The sequence below is a fragment of the Acomys minous genome, assembly GCF_964271855.1.
Source record: "Acomys minous genome assembly, chromosome: 11".
Taxonomy (NCBI): Eukaryota; Metazoa; Chordata; class Mammalia; order Rodentia; family Muridae; genus Acomys; species Acomys minous.
The window spans coordinates 97,769,983-97,786,607 of NC_140492.1; the positions used below are offsets into that span (position 1 = coordinate 97,769,983).

Genomic DNA, 16,625 nt, shown 5'->3' on the forward strand with positions numbered 1-16,625 from the left:
CTACACAGAGAAACCCTGTCTAAAGAACTAACAACAACAACAACAAAAAAGTTTTTCTCACTTGCATGCTCAAATCCATACCTTTTGATTAATTCCTTGTCTTTTACCTAATCACTTAAATACACACACACACACACACATAATGTATACAGTGTTCTGCCTGCATGTATGCCTGCAGGCCAGAGGAGGGCATCAAATCACATTATAGATGGTTGTGAGCCACCATGTGGTTGCTGGGAATTGAACTCAGGACCTCTGGAAGAACAGTCGGTGTTCTTAACCTGTGAGCCATCTCTTCAGCCTGACTTGATCATTTTTAAATACAGGTTCAAACCTGCATTTGATTCCTTTCAGGTCAGGATCACTTGGTATTCAGAAGTTATGTCTCTTGAATTTTGACAGTGGTGGTATTTTTAAAAATTTACTTTTAAGTTAACATGTAAATTTCCTTGTGCTGTTTTTCTATATTTCTGTCATCCTCCCCTGCTGTCCTCACCACCTCTCTCTTGTATGCCCCTTTATTTCTTCTCTGATAGCCCCGTTTCTGCTATCCTCTTTCCCCCTCAGTGTTCCTTAAGGTCTCTTCCCCTTTTACTGTCCCCTTCCTAAGTTTCATGACCTACAAACACACATGCTTTTGTGCACATAGGCACGCGCGCTCATTTGCACGCATGCACACACAGACCATACAAACAAATGTAAATAGGTATTATATATGAAAGAGAACATATAGTATTTGTCTTTGAATCTTGCTCTTTTTTTTTTTTAAACAAAATGAGTTCCCTTTCTACTCATTTTCTACAAATGTCATAATTTTATTTTTCTTTATGGATGAATAAAATTCCACTGTGTATATTATCCTATTTTTTTAATCCAATCTTCTCTTGGTGGCTATCAGGCTGTTTCCATTTTCTACCTAGTGCTCGTAGTCCAGTGAACATGCCTCTGCTCAGGGAACATGCCTCTGCTCAGGATCACGGAAGCTGCTCTGTCCTTGTCTTCGTAGTAGTCCATCTATCCACCCATGTGTTTCTGCTCTGCAAAACTGTGACTTGTTACCAAAAGCTACCTCTTTTATTTTCTATGCCACTTTAGCAAAGTGTTTGGCACCTGTTAGTAGTTATCCTTTATTCAAAATGGTTTGAAATCTGAAGATTCTCAACAAAGTTTCAGATTCCAGAGCTTTTTAGATAGCAGATATTTTGAAGTTAGGTTGCTTAATTGGTAGAGTTTATGTAAATATTCTCAAATTGAAAAAAACTAAATGAAGACTTTTCTGGTCCCAGTTTACTTAACCTATAGTGGCTGCTGTTGTTTTGTGAATGAATTTTGATGTCATTGAATTCTTACTTTCGCGTGGGATTATTTATTACTCATTTTAGAGAACATATCTTTCCCAGTGTTTTTGGTCTCCATGTAGTTTTCATCACTAAAGCTATTTTTGTAACAATAAAGAACCTTCTAAATCAAAATTCCTTCGAAGTCTAGAACAACAGCAGATCTTCCTGGCCTTTTGCACGTATGAAGTACCTGTTGACACCATTGGTAAAATTGGTTACAAGGCATTAAACACCATGGTTAAATGAATGCCAGTGTTGGGATGTCACTGCAGCAGTAGTGTAGCGTGCTCTGGAAGAGTGCATCTGTGCAGACAGACAAACAAACAAGTGTACTGTGACAGTTGCGAGGTAGTTAGTTTAAATTAAAAAGCACTCTGGAATGTGCTCTGCCGCTCATGTGTTGAATGCTTTGCTCCCAAACTGGTGATACTATTTGGAAGATTGTATGTGTTAGTATAAAGTGTCTAGGATCCACATAGACGGAGGAAAGTCCCAGCCTCCGACAGTTAGACCTGGTCTTGTCCCTTTCTCCTCACTTCCTGTTATCCCCCACCATATTTGTCACCATGATACTCTGCTGAAGCATGTGAAGCCCTGTGAGACCATGAGCCAATATAAGTAATTGTTTTTTGAGTTGTGTCAGGTGTTTGGCCCCAGTGACCATAAAGCTAGCTTAACATTTAAATTAGTTCACAGATATGTTCAGTATTTTATTATGCTTTTAAAAATCACAATATAATTTTAAACCTTTATATGATACAGTTCTAAAGGTGTTTTGTGTGAATATTAAATCAGCTTTTAAAATGATGTTAAATGTCAAACATTTATTCAGGCAAAAAATATGAGACTAATACAAGATGAGCACCTGCAATCTAGAAATTAAAAATCTGAAATTCAAAACTTTGTATGGTGATAATTCTCAAAAAACCTTGACTTTGGAACATTTTAGATTTGGACCTTTTAGGTTAGGGATGATGGTGGTAGGGGACGATCATGCAAATACTGTGATATATGAAACACTCCAAAATCTGAAAGATGCCTGACACCAAGCATTTCAAATGAGGTATACTCAGGCTATATAGGCATCAAAGAAGAGTTTAAGGAGAATTGGAGTAATAATAAGTAGTGTATGAGCTACTGTTAAATCATAACAAACAGAAATCTAGTACAATGCCCTAAAGTCTGTGATTGATAAACCTTAAAAAATTGGATATTTAAAGGTATTTGGAAGCCACAGTAGTTATTTTAGCTTTTCACATCAGTGGCCTTTACTATTTGACATTTCTTAACCATCCCATGTGTTTTCATGTAGAAGTCAGTTTGAAAGCCTTCCAGACTTGTGCGTGTATGCTTCACATTATGTTCTCGTTTGTTTTATGATGTCTTTCTTAACCTTTAGGTTTATACTTGCGGAATCATTGAAACCAATAATAGGTTCTTTTGTGACACCCTAACATGAATCCATCTTGCTATTTATGGTATGAATCTTAGTATTTGGCATGTGTCTTGTAGAATGATTTAACAAATAAATTATATCTATTCTAGGTGTATCACGAGGTCCCAGCCCAGTCAGCCTTGGAAACCAGGACACCTTGCCTGTGGCAATTGCCCTTACAGAATCTGTCAATGCCTACTTTAAAGGAGCAGATCCTACCAAGTTAGTTTTGAATATACACAAGCCCTTCTGTGGCGGGGAGGTGGGCCTTAGTGGTAAATGTTAAGTTACACTTTGGTTCTTTGTAGGTTAAGAATTTCTTTTAAGCATTTGTTGGCTTCATACTAGGTAATCATTCAGGAATTCCTGTACACACACGTGTACACACACATACACAGACACACACACACTGTAATAAACAATGCTTCCCTCCAGTGTATTTATACTCTTGGCCAAGCTTTTTAACCAGTATGGCATATCTGATGGGATATCTTTTGTAGTGTGTGCCATTTCCTAAGCTTTAGGACCTAAAGAGATGTAGACTAGGTGTTTGGGTTCTTGAAAAATTAGTTTAGCATCTTGCTTTTGAGAAAAGTTAAATCTACTTTAAGATTTTGGTTTTTTAATGTGTATGTATGTTCCCCGGAGGCCATGTGTGTGCTCCTAGAACTGGCGTGAGCTGCCTGATGTGGGTGCTAGGAGCTGAGCGAGGCATCACTATTAGAGTAACAAGATTCTTACCTGTCAGGTTATTTCTAACCTCCATTTCTATTATCTTAAATAATATTAGTCATCATACATTCATTCACCAAGTACTTGAGTACTCACTGTTGTGTAAGACTCTTTTTAGGTTATTTATGAGATGGGGGTCTCACTGTTTATCCCTGGCTGGCTTGGAACTCAGAGATCTACCTGCTCTGCCTCCCAAATGCTGGGATCAGAGGTTTGCACCATCATACCCAGTAAAACTCTTGAAAAGTACTAAGGCTACTAAAGAAAACTGAGGTCTCTTGAGCTTGCATTAATAGTAAAGAAAACATCAGAGAAGCAGATAGAATGTGTATTGAGATGTGTTACTAAGGGAGAGGGGGGCCAGAGAGTGGGAAATTACAGTAGGGAAAAAACTTTTCAGAAGTTTTAAGTGGATATTTGAAAAATATGGTGGAGCAAACCACCCATACATCGGAGATAATAACAGTCCAGGACAAGCCATCATGGGAGGATCGAGGGTAAACGCATACTTTGTATTCAGGAAACTTTGGATGAGACATGTCACAGAATAGGGAAAAGTAGGAGTGTGGTTAAGGATGCATCCAGAGAGGTCTCAGACCAGATTGGGTGTTGTAGGCCATGGTAAGGAGTTAGAAATTCATTTGTAATAAGGCAAGAAGCCAAGTGGACACTTTGAGAGGTGATAAAGTAATTCATGGTTGTGTAGCATTCTGGCTGTTCTTTAGAGAATAAACAAAAGAGAAAAGATTAGCTGTAAAAACCCAAGTAAGAGAGGATGGTGACTTGAAAAGGAACTGTGGTAAACACTGATGATATTCTAAATATAATTTGAAAACAGTTATCAAAATTTGTTGAGAATGGAATGCCAAGTTTGAAGTGCTTGTGCTATTAATGTAGACAAGTTGGTAGCTGCGTGCATGATTCTGGAGCTCACTTGAGTAAGTGTCGGCTTGAGAAATACAAGTCATGAGGTGGCACAAGAGGAAGCAGATAGACAAGACATGCCTACTGGGTCATGCTAAAGGAGCAGGTGGGAGGTTTGGCCGTGTGATTTTTTTTCTCTAGTCACATCCAGCTGTGTATGTGTGGAGAGGACTGTAGACTAGCCAAGACTGTTCAGCTAAGCAGTTAGTAAAAGTTTAAGGAGGCAAAGGAGATTGTCTAATAAAGAACTGAGAAATTCAAAGATGGGTGGTGTATAAATATTTGAATCTTTAAAGATTAATGAAAAATGGGGTAGGATGATAAGGAATTAAGCTGTGCTGTTAGATTGGATGAGAGGGGACCGTGGCTGAGGTGAGCTAAGGGACAGAGCTGCTAGAACAAGGAGATTGAAGAGCTAGGTGGCTAAGGATATTGGAAGGGCCGTCTGGATGGATACTGAACGTTACAAAAACTGAAGCTGGAAATAGTGGTGCAGTGATAGATTCGCAGTGAGCCAGGAACTCAGGGTTTCAGGAAATGAAAAGGGACTGCTGAAGATGATCTGAGGGGCTAGGTTTCACCCTGAGCAATGCAGTGTGGGAGCAGTAAACAAGAGCAGCCATCACCAAGCCCAGGCTTTCAGAGGGTCTAAGAGGAGAAAGTAACTGCAGCTGGTTAGTGATGCTGTTGCCAGGGAAGCACTCCCATACAGGCCTTCCAAGCACAGAGCTGGCCTAGGTTTAATAGGAGGAGTATGCCGTTGTAGTTCTCCGTGATGATAAGGGATATCAACATATGTATGCATACACATACACATACATACAACTTATTAAAGCCAAGCATACTGTTTGGGAAGAGATTAGAGTATCTTATTAAGCACTTGCCAATGTCCTCCCTCCCGTGTCAGGTGTATTGTGAAGATCACTGGCGACGTGACAATATCATTTCCAAGTGGAATTATTAAAGTCTTCACAAGCAACCCCTCTCCAGCTGTGCTGTGCTTTAGGGTGAAAAACATCAGCAGACTCGAGCAAATTCTTCCAAACTCACAGCTTGTATTCAGGTGTGTGTGCTTTTAAGATTTAGGTTGAAGTTTCTTTTTAAGAAATGTTTTCTTTGTGAATTAATATTGAATTTGAAGACAATGCCAAAGTTATTTATTATACTTAAACAACTTTGTGCTGTCCTTTTATTTTGTTTTGATGTTAGTGCTAGCTATTTTTCAGGAAAACTGGCTATTTTCTTGAGTAGGTTTCGGTTCATTTCTAATAACAACCTACTAAATATAGGAAGGAAAAAGATAAGTAAAATGAAATAACAAAAGTGTTTCTTACAGTGATCCATCACAATGTGATTCCAACACAAAAGATTTTTGGATGAACATGCAAGCAGTTACTGTCTACCTCAAGAAGCTATCAGAGCAAAATCCAGCTGCTTCTTACTATAATGTAGATGTATTAAAGTATCAGGTCAGTATCCTATCACTGTGACAACCTTACATTTACATATAAACAAATGGACTCTGGCAAAAGACTAAGGAATAAATTGTCATAGCCAAATGAGGTCCATTCCAAGAGTGCAAAATTGTTTAAGAAATTGAAACTAAGCTGGGCATGGTGGCACATGTCTTTAATCCCAGCACTCAGGAGGCAGAGGCAGGCAGATTGCTGTGAGTTCGAGGCCAGCCTGGTCTACAAAATTGAGTCCAGGACAGCCAAGGCTACACAGAGAAACCTTGTCTCGAAAAACAAAACAAAACAAAACAAAACAAAAAATTGAAACTATGTTAGTAAGGTAATGACTGTTTCAGCTAAAATGGTAAAGTGTTTACCATGTGTTCATGACTAACCAACTGAGTGAATATTAATACATAAATTAATATTTAACCTGGAAACTCCAATATCGTCATTCTTCATAAAGACATGCCAAAGCAACCAGTTAAGCTTTGGTGTGGGAGACTCTTATTGTTTATATTAATAGTACAATATTCAAGTGCTTCTGGATTTGTTAGAACTTGTTAGGTAAGAGACTAAAATAAGAATAAGTATTGGAAAAGATGAATCAAAGTTACTATTCAGGTGATAGATAATATTCCTGGCAAAGTCAAGAGAATCAGTTGAAAATCACCAATAGAGAAGTTGGTGAAATGACCAGTTTTCAAATGAGTATTTTAAAAGTATATTTTACTATTTAAAGGAAAATTTGTGGTACAAAGGGTGTAGTTTCTAAATTGACTGTGAAGTTACTGCAGCCTCAATAGAAACCCCATGGAGCTGTTTATATCTGTGTTTTTGTTAGAAACTTGATAATCACTTCTGTATTTCCTAGAAAAACAACCCTGGAATAATTTTTAAAAGTGTTTCCAATAGACTTGGAGCAGTACTATAGATTTAATGGGAAGACATATGTTGTGATACAGTATTTAATAGTTCAGAGGTCGTAAGGCAACAGAGGCCAAATGAGTGAAACAGATTATATACAGTTAAGGGTAAGTGCAAAGTGGTTTATGTGATGAGTAACTGGTATGGGAACAATAAGACACTGGGGAGAATTAATCTGAAGCCAGAGCTAGAAAGTCGGCTCATCAGCTAAGAGTGCTTGCTGCTCTTCCTGAGGACCTAGTCTGTTTGAGTTTGCTTTCAGTTGCTATTTATACACTACAATCAAAAGCAAGTTGGAGAGCAAAGGGTCTGTTTGCCTTACACTTCCATGTCACACTCCATCACTGAGGGAAATCAGGGCAGGAATGGAACACCTTTACTCATTTGCCTCCGTGTTTGCTCTACCTACTTTCCTATACAACCCAGGACTGTGTGTCTTTAGGAGTGGCACTGCCCACGTCAGTCACTATAAACAGGAAAATGCCCTACACACTTGCCTACAGGCGCTCTGATGAAGGCATTTTCTCTGTTAAAGTTTTCTTTTGAAGCTGAACCTCGCTTGTGTCAACTTGACAAAAAATGAACCAGTACAAGTTTCCAGCATTCACATGGCAGCTTACAGCTAATTTCAGTTTCAGGAGAGCCTTTAATGGCCTCTGTGGGCTGTTTGCACATGGTGCACATAAAATACATATAGGCATGTACAAAAAAATGTTAAACCTTAAAAACAATCTGAAGCCCTAAGCCACATGTATGAAATACTTAATTTTAGCCCTCATTATTAATTATGAGCAAACATATTTATTATATAACCTTAATGTTGAGCTATGAAAGCCATTTCAAATACAATTTTAACCTAGAAGAGGGGCTGATGAGATGGCTTTGTGGTGAAAAGTGCTTGTCATGCAATCCTCACAACCTGAGTTGGAACCCGATGACTCAAGTTCAGTTCCTAGAGCTCACATAAACTCACTCCACAGTATGACCTCTAACCTTCATGCACACACATAATAGATTTAAAACTCAGAAGTTTGTCAGAAAAGGTAATCGACACAAAACCAAATAATGAGTATGTATTTAAAGTGTTGCAATGCATAGGATAGACTAAAGGGATTGGTCCAGGAACCTTTATAAATTAGTAAGTCCAGGTGGGAATCTCTGGGGAGCGTACTCAACTTCAGTGATACTCAGAACAGTGGTCTGTAAGCACAAGACTGCTCCATTCAATGTTAAAAAGGATATGGTCACTTATTCTTATGAATATAAGTTAATAGAAGTTGTAATTTAATTAGATACAATGTTTAATTTCCTTCTGAAATAGTAACTCAAAAATTTTATAACAGGCAAAGAAAAGGTACAAAATACATTTCCGCAGCATTGTTTTCAGGCCATATAAGTATACACTGCTTCATTCATGTCTTATAAAAAATCATTTCAAGGAATGAGGTAGATTCACGTTTCGTGTTCCTCAAGTTCTGGAAGGATATGCAGTATGAGGTTATACAGTATGAGGTTAACAGTGGGGAATGAAAATACCGAGGGGTGGGCTTGCTTATAGCTGAGTGGTAGAGCACTTATCCTGCACGTCTTAAGCCTTGGATTTAGTCCCCAGCAACATGCATGCATGCATGCACATGCTGGAGATAAATTCTCTATTTAACGTTTATGTTTGAAGTTTTAATGGTGTAGCGATACTCTGAGTACTTTTAATTGCTGGGAATAGGACAAGATGATTAGTAAATAATATTGTTAGTTAGAAAATAGATGGCATGAACAAAAGGAAATGGCTTCAAGGAGCCCTTGGAGTAAGAGTTGGGAGATTATGCCATTCAGTATGATAAAAGTTATTAAATATTTGAAGTTAGAAGTGTATTAATTCTAGGCTTTGGGAACCACATGGTGAACTTTTTTTTCTTACAGATGTATAATCTGATTTCTTTGTAATTTCATAAATACTTAATGAAGAATTTTAGAATCTTTCTTTGAAAGGTTTTAGACAAATAAATAATAATAAAAAGATTAGCTAATAGAATGCTGATTTCTGGACTCTGTCCGTAATCTGTAAAGTCAGATTTTCTGAAGTTAGGTCTAGGGGAATTGCACCATGGCAGTCTGCAGACAGGCTGTCCCAGGTCAACATGCCTGTGCAACTGCGTGAGCTGAGTGCTTACTCTGCCTAGCAACAGCCACTTTCCTTGCTGCTTAGTTGTGATTCTTCAGATTCTTAGGCTTAAATGTTTGTGCCTTAATTGCCTTGTTTACTCTCCAGGCAAAGACAGTTAGTGTTTGATTCTCCTGTTTAAAGGTATCATCAAATGGCATTCAGTCCACTCCTCTAAATCTTGCCACATACTGGAAATGCAGTGCCAGCACCACAGATGTGAGAGTGGATTATAAGTACAACCCAGAAGCTATGGTCGCACCTAGTGTGCTTTCCAACATTCAGGTGGTGGTGCCAGTGGATGGCGGAGTCACAAATATGCAGTCTCTTCCCCCTGCAATATGGTAAGCTATTTTTGCATTCCAGTTGCATTTCTTTTTTTTTTTTTTTTCAGCTACAACGGTTCTAACCTCTAACAATAATTGGGCTGCTGAGATGGCATAGTGGGTTAAGTGTTTGCCATGCAAACCTTGACAACCTTAGTAAATTTGAGAATCTTGTAAAGGTTCCTGAGAACCCATGTAAAGGAGATCCTCTGACCCCTACATGTGCCAGAGGCAAGCACATTCCTATACATGCATAGAATTTAAAGAACATTAATTACTATTTAATAAGATTGAGTGTAGCACTTTGCCTATCTACAGGAATATCTGCTTAGTGTTTAATAGTACTAGGTACTGCCATTATTTAACCATCTCTTGTACCCTTCCTACCCTCTGTTAGTACTAATATAGATCCTGACAGCTCGTCATAGTTACCATTAAGAACATTGTTTCCCAGCTGGTGGCACACGCCTTTAATCCCAGCACTCAGGAGGCAGAGGCAGGTGGATCTCTGTGAGTTCGAGGCCAGCCTGGTCTACAAAGCAAGCCCAGGACAGCCAGGGCTACACAGAGAAATTCTGTCTCAAAAAACCAAACCAAAACAAAACAAAAGAATATTGTTTCCCTTGACTGAGATACTGAGCCACATAAACACAGGTTTGTTTCCTTTCACCATTGGAAATGAAAGAAATTCTGTAATTTGGTAACCTTTCATTACTCAAGAAAGCTACAGCATTACATTTATGTATATGATACTATTAACCCATTTTCACTAGGTAATGCCATTTAGAGCCCACACTATAGTTTTTATAATAAAAATACTTTGGTGTATTAGAGACTGTAAGAGACTGAATTTGAAGATACTTGTTCTTATTACAGGAATGCAGAACAAATGAAAGCCTTTTGGAAATTATCTGGGATTTCAGAGAAATCAGACAGTGGGGGTAAGGCTGTACACCCTCTTATTCTCTGTGCTGAGGATCAAATACAGGCCCTGATGGGTGCTGCTCGGCTGCCCCTGGCCTTGCTTGTTTTCTGTTACTGTTACTACCTTTATTTATTCTGTGTGAGTGTATGCAGTGTGGTCACAGGACAGCTTGCAGCACTCAGTTTCTTCCTTCTACCCACTGTGTCCTGAGGATAAAACTCAGGTTCTGAGGCCTGGGGGCAAGAGCCTTTACACACTGAGCCATCTTGCCTTTGGTTGGTTTTTGAAAGGCATAGTCATTGAAGTTTCCTCCTGGAATTTCATGTCTTCAGTTCTAGAACTGACCACTAGGTGGAAGTTAATACCCTACATAAAAATGTACATGCTGAGATTCAGAATAGTTTTTTATTCTTCTCTTGGATATGCTTTCTCTGTAAGAAAAATAACTATCAGAATTTTATAACTTCAAGATGAATGCTTTCTGTGTTTACATAAGAGATATGCCTAGTAATGGATTTTTAAAAATAGACCTATCCTCGGGTAGAAACTCAAAATAATTGCAAATGATTGAGCTTACTCTGTTCATGGCGTGTCCCTGCTTTCTCCTCACCAGTTACATAGAAAATAGCTTTGAAATACATAGAAGAACAGCTTTGACAAAATCTTTGTTCATCTTCCTGAGAGAAACTTTTCATTCCTGTTGGTATTAACCAGTGGTCTTCTGTTCTGTGTGGCAGTTGTAAGGAGAAGTAAGTTAATGTCTCCTACTGACTGTGTCCATGTGTGTTCACTATATGGCTAGCTATCACTCCAATATTGCCTCTGGCTCAGATTATGTCTTTAAAATGAGCATACAGTTCCCATGACAATCAAATCCTAAAATAAGATAACTCAGTCTCTCTTAGTTAACAGAGGCCCTTCCTAATTAGCCTCCACTAATTTTTCTTACTGATGAGCAAATACTTTAGCTCTTCCAATTTTGTTTAACTTTTCCTTTTTGAGTGTTTTGAACCTAGCGGTGGGTTTCTCCTCTAGTGTGTATGTATGTGTGTGTATGAGTATGTATGTTTATGACCATCAGCAAATCTAGATTGTCGGCTTATTTGTATCTGCTATGCAGGATCACACTTATGGTAAGATAACTGAGCTGGCCTGTAGTTTCTTCTAGTTGTTTAGTCTCATAGGTAGCATTTTTAGTCAATAGTCTCACTGACTTTTCTTCTAGCCATAGAGCTTTTTGTGAACCACACTGAAATTTCTAACTTAAACTGGAAGTTAATCAGAAGTCCTATGTATTAGGCTTACAGCCAGCCAGCAAGGAAGAGAGAATATCTTGTTCCCTACTTAATAATTGTCAGTATACCAGAAGAGGAATTTGTTCTCTCAAAAAGAAGATCTCACTTTTTTTTTAAATCTATGTACTTAGTACTTTCCTTCTGTTATTCAGGTATGAAAGTGTCCTATGTGAGGAAATGGGAGAATTCTATGAAAGTGGTTTTGATGTGGTCAGTCAGACCTTTACAAAGAGACAACCAGATCCAAATACTGTAAAGTAGTAATCTGTTTTCTATTCTATTATGGACCCAGAAAAGGAGCAGGAAACAGTTGCAAAGCTTACAGGTTGCTGGGTGATTGCTTCTCACTGGTGCTGGCAGTGGGACTTTCACAGAGCTGAGTTGTTGAACAAGGATGTACAGGTTTCAGGGTGGACAGTAGTTAGGAGTTAGGCTACAGTTGCCCACTATGGTATGCATCAACAGGCATGCTAGTGTAGGGGAGACTAGTTACAACATCTGGTGCCATAGTTCTCTGTAATGTTAAGCTTACATAATACAGGGGAATTAAAATGTCTTCTTGCTGCTACTGTACAAGTGTGTCCACTCCCCTCAACCCTCCTAATGCTGCAACCCTTTAATACAGTTCCTCATGTTGTGGTGATCCCCCAACCATAAAACTATTTTTGTTGTTACTTTACAACTGTAATGTTGCTACTGTTGTGAATCGTGATGTAATATCTGATATGCAGGGTATCTGATAGATGACATCTGTGAAAGAGTCATTTGACCTCCAAAGGGGTCACAACATTCAGCCTAAGAAACTTTAACCAGAAAGCAAGGTTAAATCAGGTTAGAAGTCCTTCTAGACTTGTCTTTCCTTTTAAATATTGTGTTCTTTGCTTCTGCCTTGGCCTTCTACAGATCCCCTTTTCCTGGCCCCTGGAGCCTGATAAACTGTTCTGTTGTCTTGTACTCGGTCTCCTTACTTTGCAGTCGTCCCTCCCCCTCATGTAGGACACTAATCCGAGATATTCTTGCCTTTCTTACCTTGGGTGTTTCTTCATGGTCATATCATAAACTTTATTGTGGCCTGGTCCTTATTAGCTTTCCTGGTCTCTGCTGCTGCCCTCCACTTGTGCCCTGGTCTCTAGATATTGTGGTGTAGATGTGGTTCACTTAAGCCTGTTCTCACCAGGCTCCTGTTTCCATCCCAGGACCTAGTGGTGCCTAGCAGAGTGTGTAATGTTCAACACAAGTGTGTGTTTTTAGGCAGGATTTATCAGATTCACGAGTTGTCCCTGGTGCCCTAGTTCTGCTGCAGTCAGACTGCAAATGACTACATCTCAAAGAAAAGACTTATAAAATTTCTAAGGGGCAGTATTGTGGAGTAAAATTTTAAAAATAAGGGTGATGCAGCTAGCCTTTAGCTCAGTTGATTAGAGCATGGTGCTAGTAAGATGAGTAGGAAGTGGTGAGGCCGACGCCCTCCTCCCAGCAAGAATAGCTGCCTCCTTTTCTTAGATCTCTTTGGACTGCATGGTTTTGGTGCTCAGCACTCACTTCTGTGTGTTTTCCATGTCCCTGTGTGCTGCCCTCCATTCCTTCCTTTATCCTTGTTGACTCACTTCAACACACACGTATCCCAGGCATCTATCTAAGAAGTATTTTACATCTCTGAACATTACTGTTAAGTAAAAGGGTAGATGAAGATTCCTTGCCGGGCGTGGTGGCACACTCCTTTAATCCCAGCCCTTGGGAGGCAGAGGCAGGTGGATCGCTGTGAGTTCGAGGCCAGCCTGGACGACAAAGCGATTCCAGGACAGTCAAGGCTACACAGAGAAACCCGTCGCAAATAAACAAAACAAAACAAAAAAACCTAACCAAATAAACAAAAAAAAGATTCCTTAGTGGAAATTCAGGCTCACTGAGTAAGATTTGATTTGAAAACACGACAGTGGTTTGTTTACTATGTGCATGAATTTACCATTGGCTGAGGTAGTTTAGCTTAGATCAGCAGTTCTCAACCTGTGTGTGGTTACCCCTCTGGGGGTCGCATATATATCTTACATATAGATATTTATGTTATGATTCATAACAGTAGCAAAAATAAAGTTATGAAGTAGCAACAAAAATACTATGGTTGCTTCACAACAACATGAGGAACTGTTCAAGGGTTGCAGCATTAAGAAGGTTGAGAAATACTGGCTTAGATGCTCATTTAGTTTTATTTGGTGTGCAATGTATATTATCCTTTATAAAGTCTTTATTCTTTGCAGGTTCTGGATCTCTCAGAGCAAAATTTGATCTTTCGGAAGGACCCAGCAAACCCACAACACTTGCAGTGCAATTCCTTAGTGAGGGGAATACCCTCTCGGGAGTAGATATTGAGCTTGTCGGCACTGGCTATAGACTTTCTTTAGTCAAGAAGCGTTTTGCCACTGGTAAGTTGGGGATGTTTTTGTACTCCAGCAGTTTATAATTTAAAAGCATAGAGTTTCTATTAATTTATTTACTTTTTCCCCCCTTGCTACAAGCTGCCAGGTAGAGACAGTCTTAGTAGAGTTCCCATGGTGAATATAGATGTGTTTCTAATGTGTTGTAAGCAGCAGATGGGAACTAGAGTTCTGTGTCTGTAACCACAAAGAGGATTGTGGCCATTTGAGTGTATTTGAAACTGTAACTGCAAGTCCTGCTTGCTGTTTTTCAGGACGATACTTGGCGGATTGTTGATGGACCTAGAAAATGGTTTCTCGAGGGAATAGTGCGAACCTGCCACTCTGCATCACCTGTTCTTTCCAAACACTATTTTTGCTTGTATGATGTCTTTCAAACTTTGTCTTTGAAAGCCGACTACAAACATTAAATTGCACTTTCAAAATGAGTCATTGAAAGAAATAGCACTGATATGACCTTGTACACAGTAAATGATCAAATGCAATATTCAGGAAGCACATGTATTCAAATTGTCACTAAAATGAAGTTTATTGCCTTCAGTGTCTGTGTTCTTAAAAAGGTTAGAATGTAGCAACAAGCTTAAAATTTCAGGAGAGCAAGCACAAAATTATTTAGCTTTCCTTAAAGTATTTAGACTGAGAAATAGCTTTGAAGTTCCATAAGTTTGATGTTGAATGAATATAAACAGAACATGAAATTTAAGTTTTGAATGTTAACTCAGAACTCAATCTAATTGAGTTATGTGCCATAAGGTAATCAGACCAGAGTCTAAGTTGGATGCAAACAGAAAACAAAGAAACAACCCTATAATCTGAATCTCATAAGCATATTAATAAAGTGTAAATGGTGTTTTATATGATTTTTAAAAAATTCTCAAGTGCAATGTGTTTTAAAATAAGCTTGCAAAGGACAGCAGAAAAACTTACTTCTGCAGTTAATTAACTTTATAGAGTTGTGATTGTTTTGATGAATTAATGCTGTAGATTTAATTTATTTTTATATGGATTACATAATGTGTGCCTTTTAAAACAATAACAAAAACCAGAAATGTGCCTCTCTAGTTTGTGTTAATGTGCCTCACTTTTTCTCACTCTGGATCTTATATTCAGAATCATACAGTGGTCAAGCATATTTAAAAGATACTTGGAATATTTTTAAAATACTGTTATCCTATAAATGAGAAAATTCAAAATAACTAAAAGATAATTTATACTTAAAAATCCTGGCTCATTTCTTTAGTGATACACTGTAGCCATTAGAAAAACAAATCAGCCTAATGGAATATGTTTACTGGGAATAAAGTTACCTTTAGATATTCAACATTGACCTCATTATAAGTATGTGAAGTGGACAAGCTCTGAACTATGGTGATACATTGGTTACTGGTATTTTAACTCTAATTTAGCATTTCCTTTGACCCAATTTATCAAGGAAAATTTACACACTTAGTTCTATTATGTTGTGAACATGTGTTTTCTACAATTTTATGAATAATTTTTAAAAAGATTCCTTTTGGCAGTAAGAGAAGTACTGTCACATGTTTTCATTTTGGCAACTAGAAAATTGTCAGATTCCCATATGGTAAGACTAGGTAAAGTATTTGAAGTGAAGGATTGGGTTGAGTGCTTCTTACAGCGAACTGCTCACACTGAGGAGTGACTTCATAGCAAACTCTGATTAATGAAAGAAAAATATCTTTTAGACAAAGTTTCATATTTTATAAATGGGAATTTATGATAAATGCCAATGTTCTTTATTCATAGAAGTAATAGTTTGTGTTGTATCTGATAATTTATATAAAACCACTGATTATTTTGTTAAGCTTTACAGAACATAAAATCCCTGTTACTAGCCACTAATATAGCATCTTGCTATAGTAAACACAGCAGAAAATCTACTCTTTCACAGTATGTAATACAAAATGAGCATTTTTATATATTCAGTGTTACTCTAATTCTAAATTTAGGATTGACTTAGGTAAACGAGACAACTTAGCCCTTACTAACCAGCAAAATTAGAATTTTTAAGTCTTTTATATTTTTAAAATGCCAGTTACAATTACCCTTACTAAAATAGTGATGAAGCCTGCTTTTATTGGCCAGTTAATGCTTTACTATTTGAATTCTGACACTACTACAATGTCTGTCTTTAATCAAGTATTACCTTAAAATGCTGAACTGAATGGTTAACCTTGTGCACTTTCTTAATCCCCATAGCCTTCATACCGAGTGTTGACATGCAAGTTCATATTGGGTACAGGTTACAGTTTTAAAGCCATATGAGTTTATAGCGATCTTTTTCCATGTAAAAATTCACTAATGTTGTTTAAAATATTAAAAAAAAAAAAAGGCCAAGTAGATTCAGTGGGAGACTATCTTATCTAGCAAGCTGGTTCTTGCTTGTGTACAGTGATAACTTTGTAACTTTGTAGCTGCTTCTTTAACCAAGAATTTGTAAACACAGAACTCCTAACAAGTGTGAGCTTTTAAGGATCGTTATTTACTACTTTGGGTTGTAATTAGAGCATATCTATCTTCCAAAATTTTGTAAATATTTTTGATTTTTTTTCATAAAGTGTAAATTTTACATAAAAGTTGTATCCCTAATAAACATGTAATATATAATTTAGCAGTTGATTTTATGTGTCTTTGTATCCCTACTAATAGATAT

The 16,625-nt window shown here is 37.8% G+C and overlaps 1 protein-coding gene across 3 annotated transcripts in view; it reads left to right on the plus strand.

Moving 5' to 3' along the window:
• FCHO2 (FCH and mu domain containing endocytic adaptor 2) overlaps positions 1 to 16,583 on the plus strand; it is an 87,811-nt gene extending 71,228 nt beyond the window's left edge. For all 3 annotated transcript variants that reach the window (XM_084802685.1, XM_084802683.1, XM_084802684.1), the window contains 7 exons: positions 2,886 to 2,997; positions 5,339 to 5,494; positions 5,768 to 5,900; positions 9,118 to 9,317; positions 10,176 to 10,240; positions 13,778 to 13,942; positions 14,209 to 16,583. In XM_084802685.1, the coding sequence (XP_084658811.1) occupies positions 2,886 to 2,997; positions 5,339 to 5,494; positions 5,768 to 5,900; positions 9,118 to 9,317; positions 10,176 to 10,240; positions 13,778 to 13,942; positions 14,209 to 14,231 (854 nt within the window). In that variant the 3' untranslated portion in view covers positions 14,232 to 16,583. The remainder of the gene's footprint in view (positions 1 to 2,885; positions 2,998 to 5,338; positions 5,495 to 5,767; positions 5,901 to 9,117; positions 9,318 to 10,175; positions 10,241 to 13,777; positions 13,943 to 14,208) is intronic.
• The last annotated feature ends 42 nt before the right edge of the window (positions 16,584 to 16,625 follow it).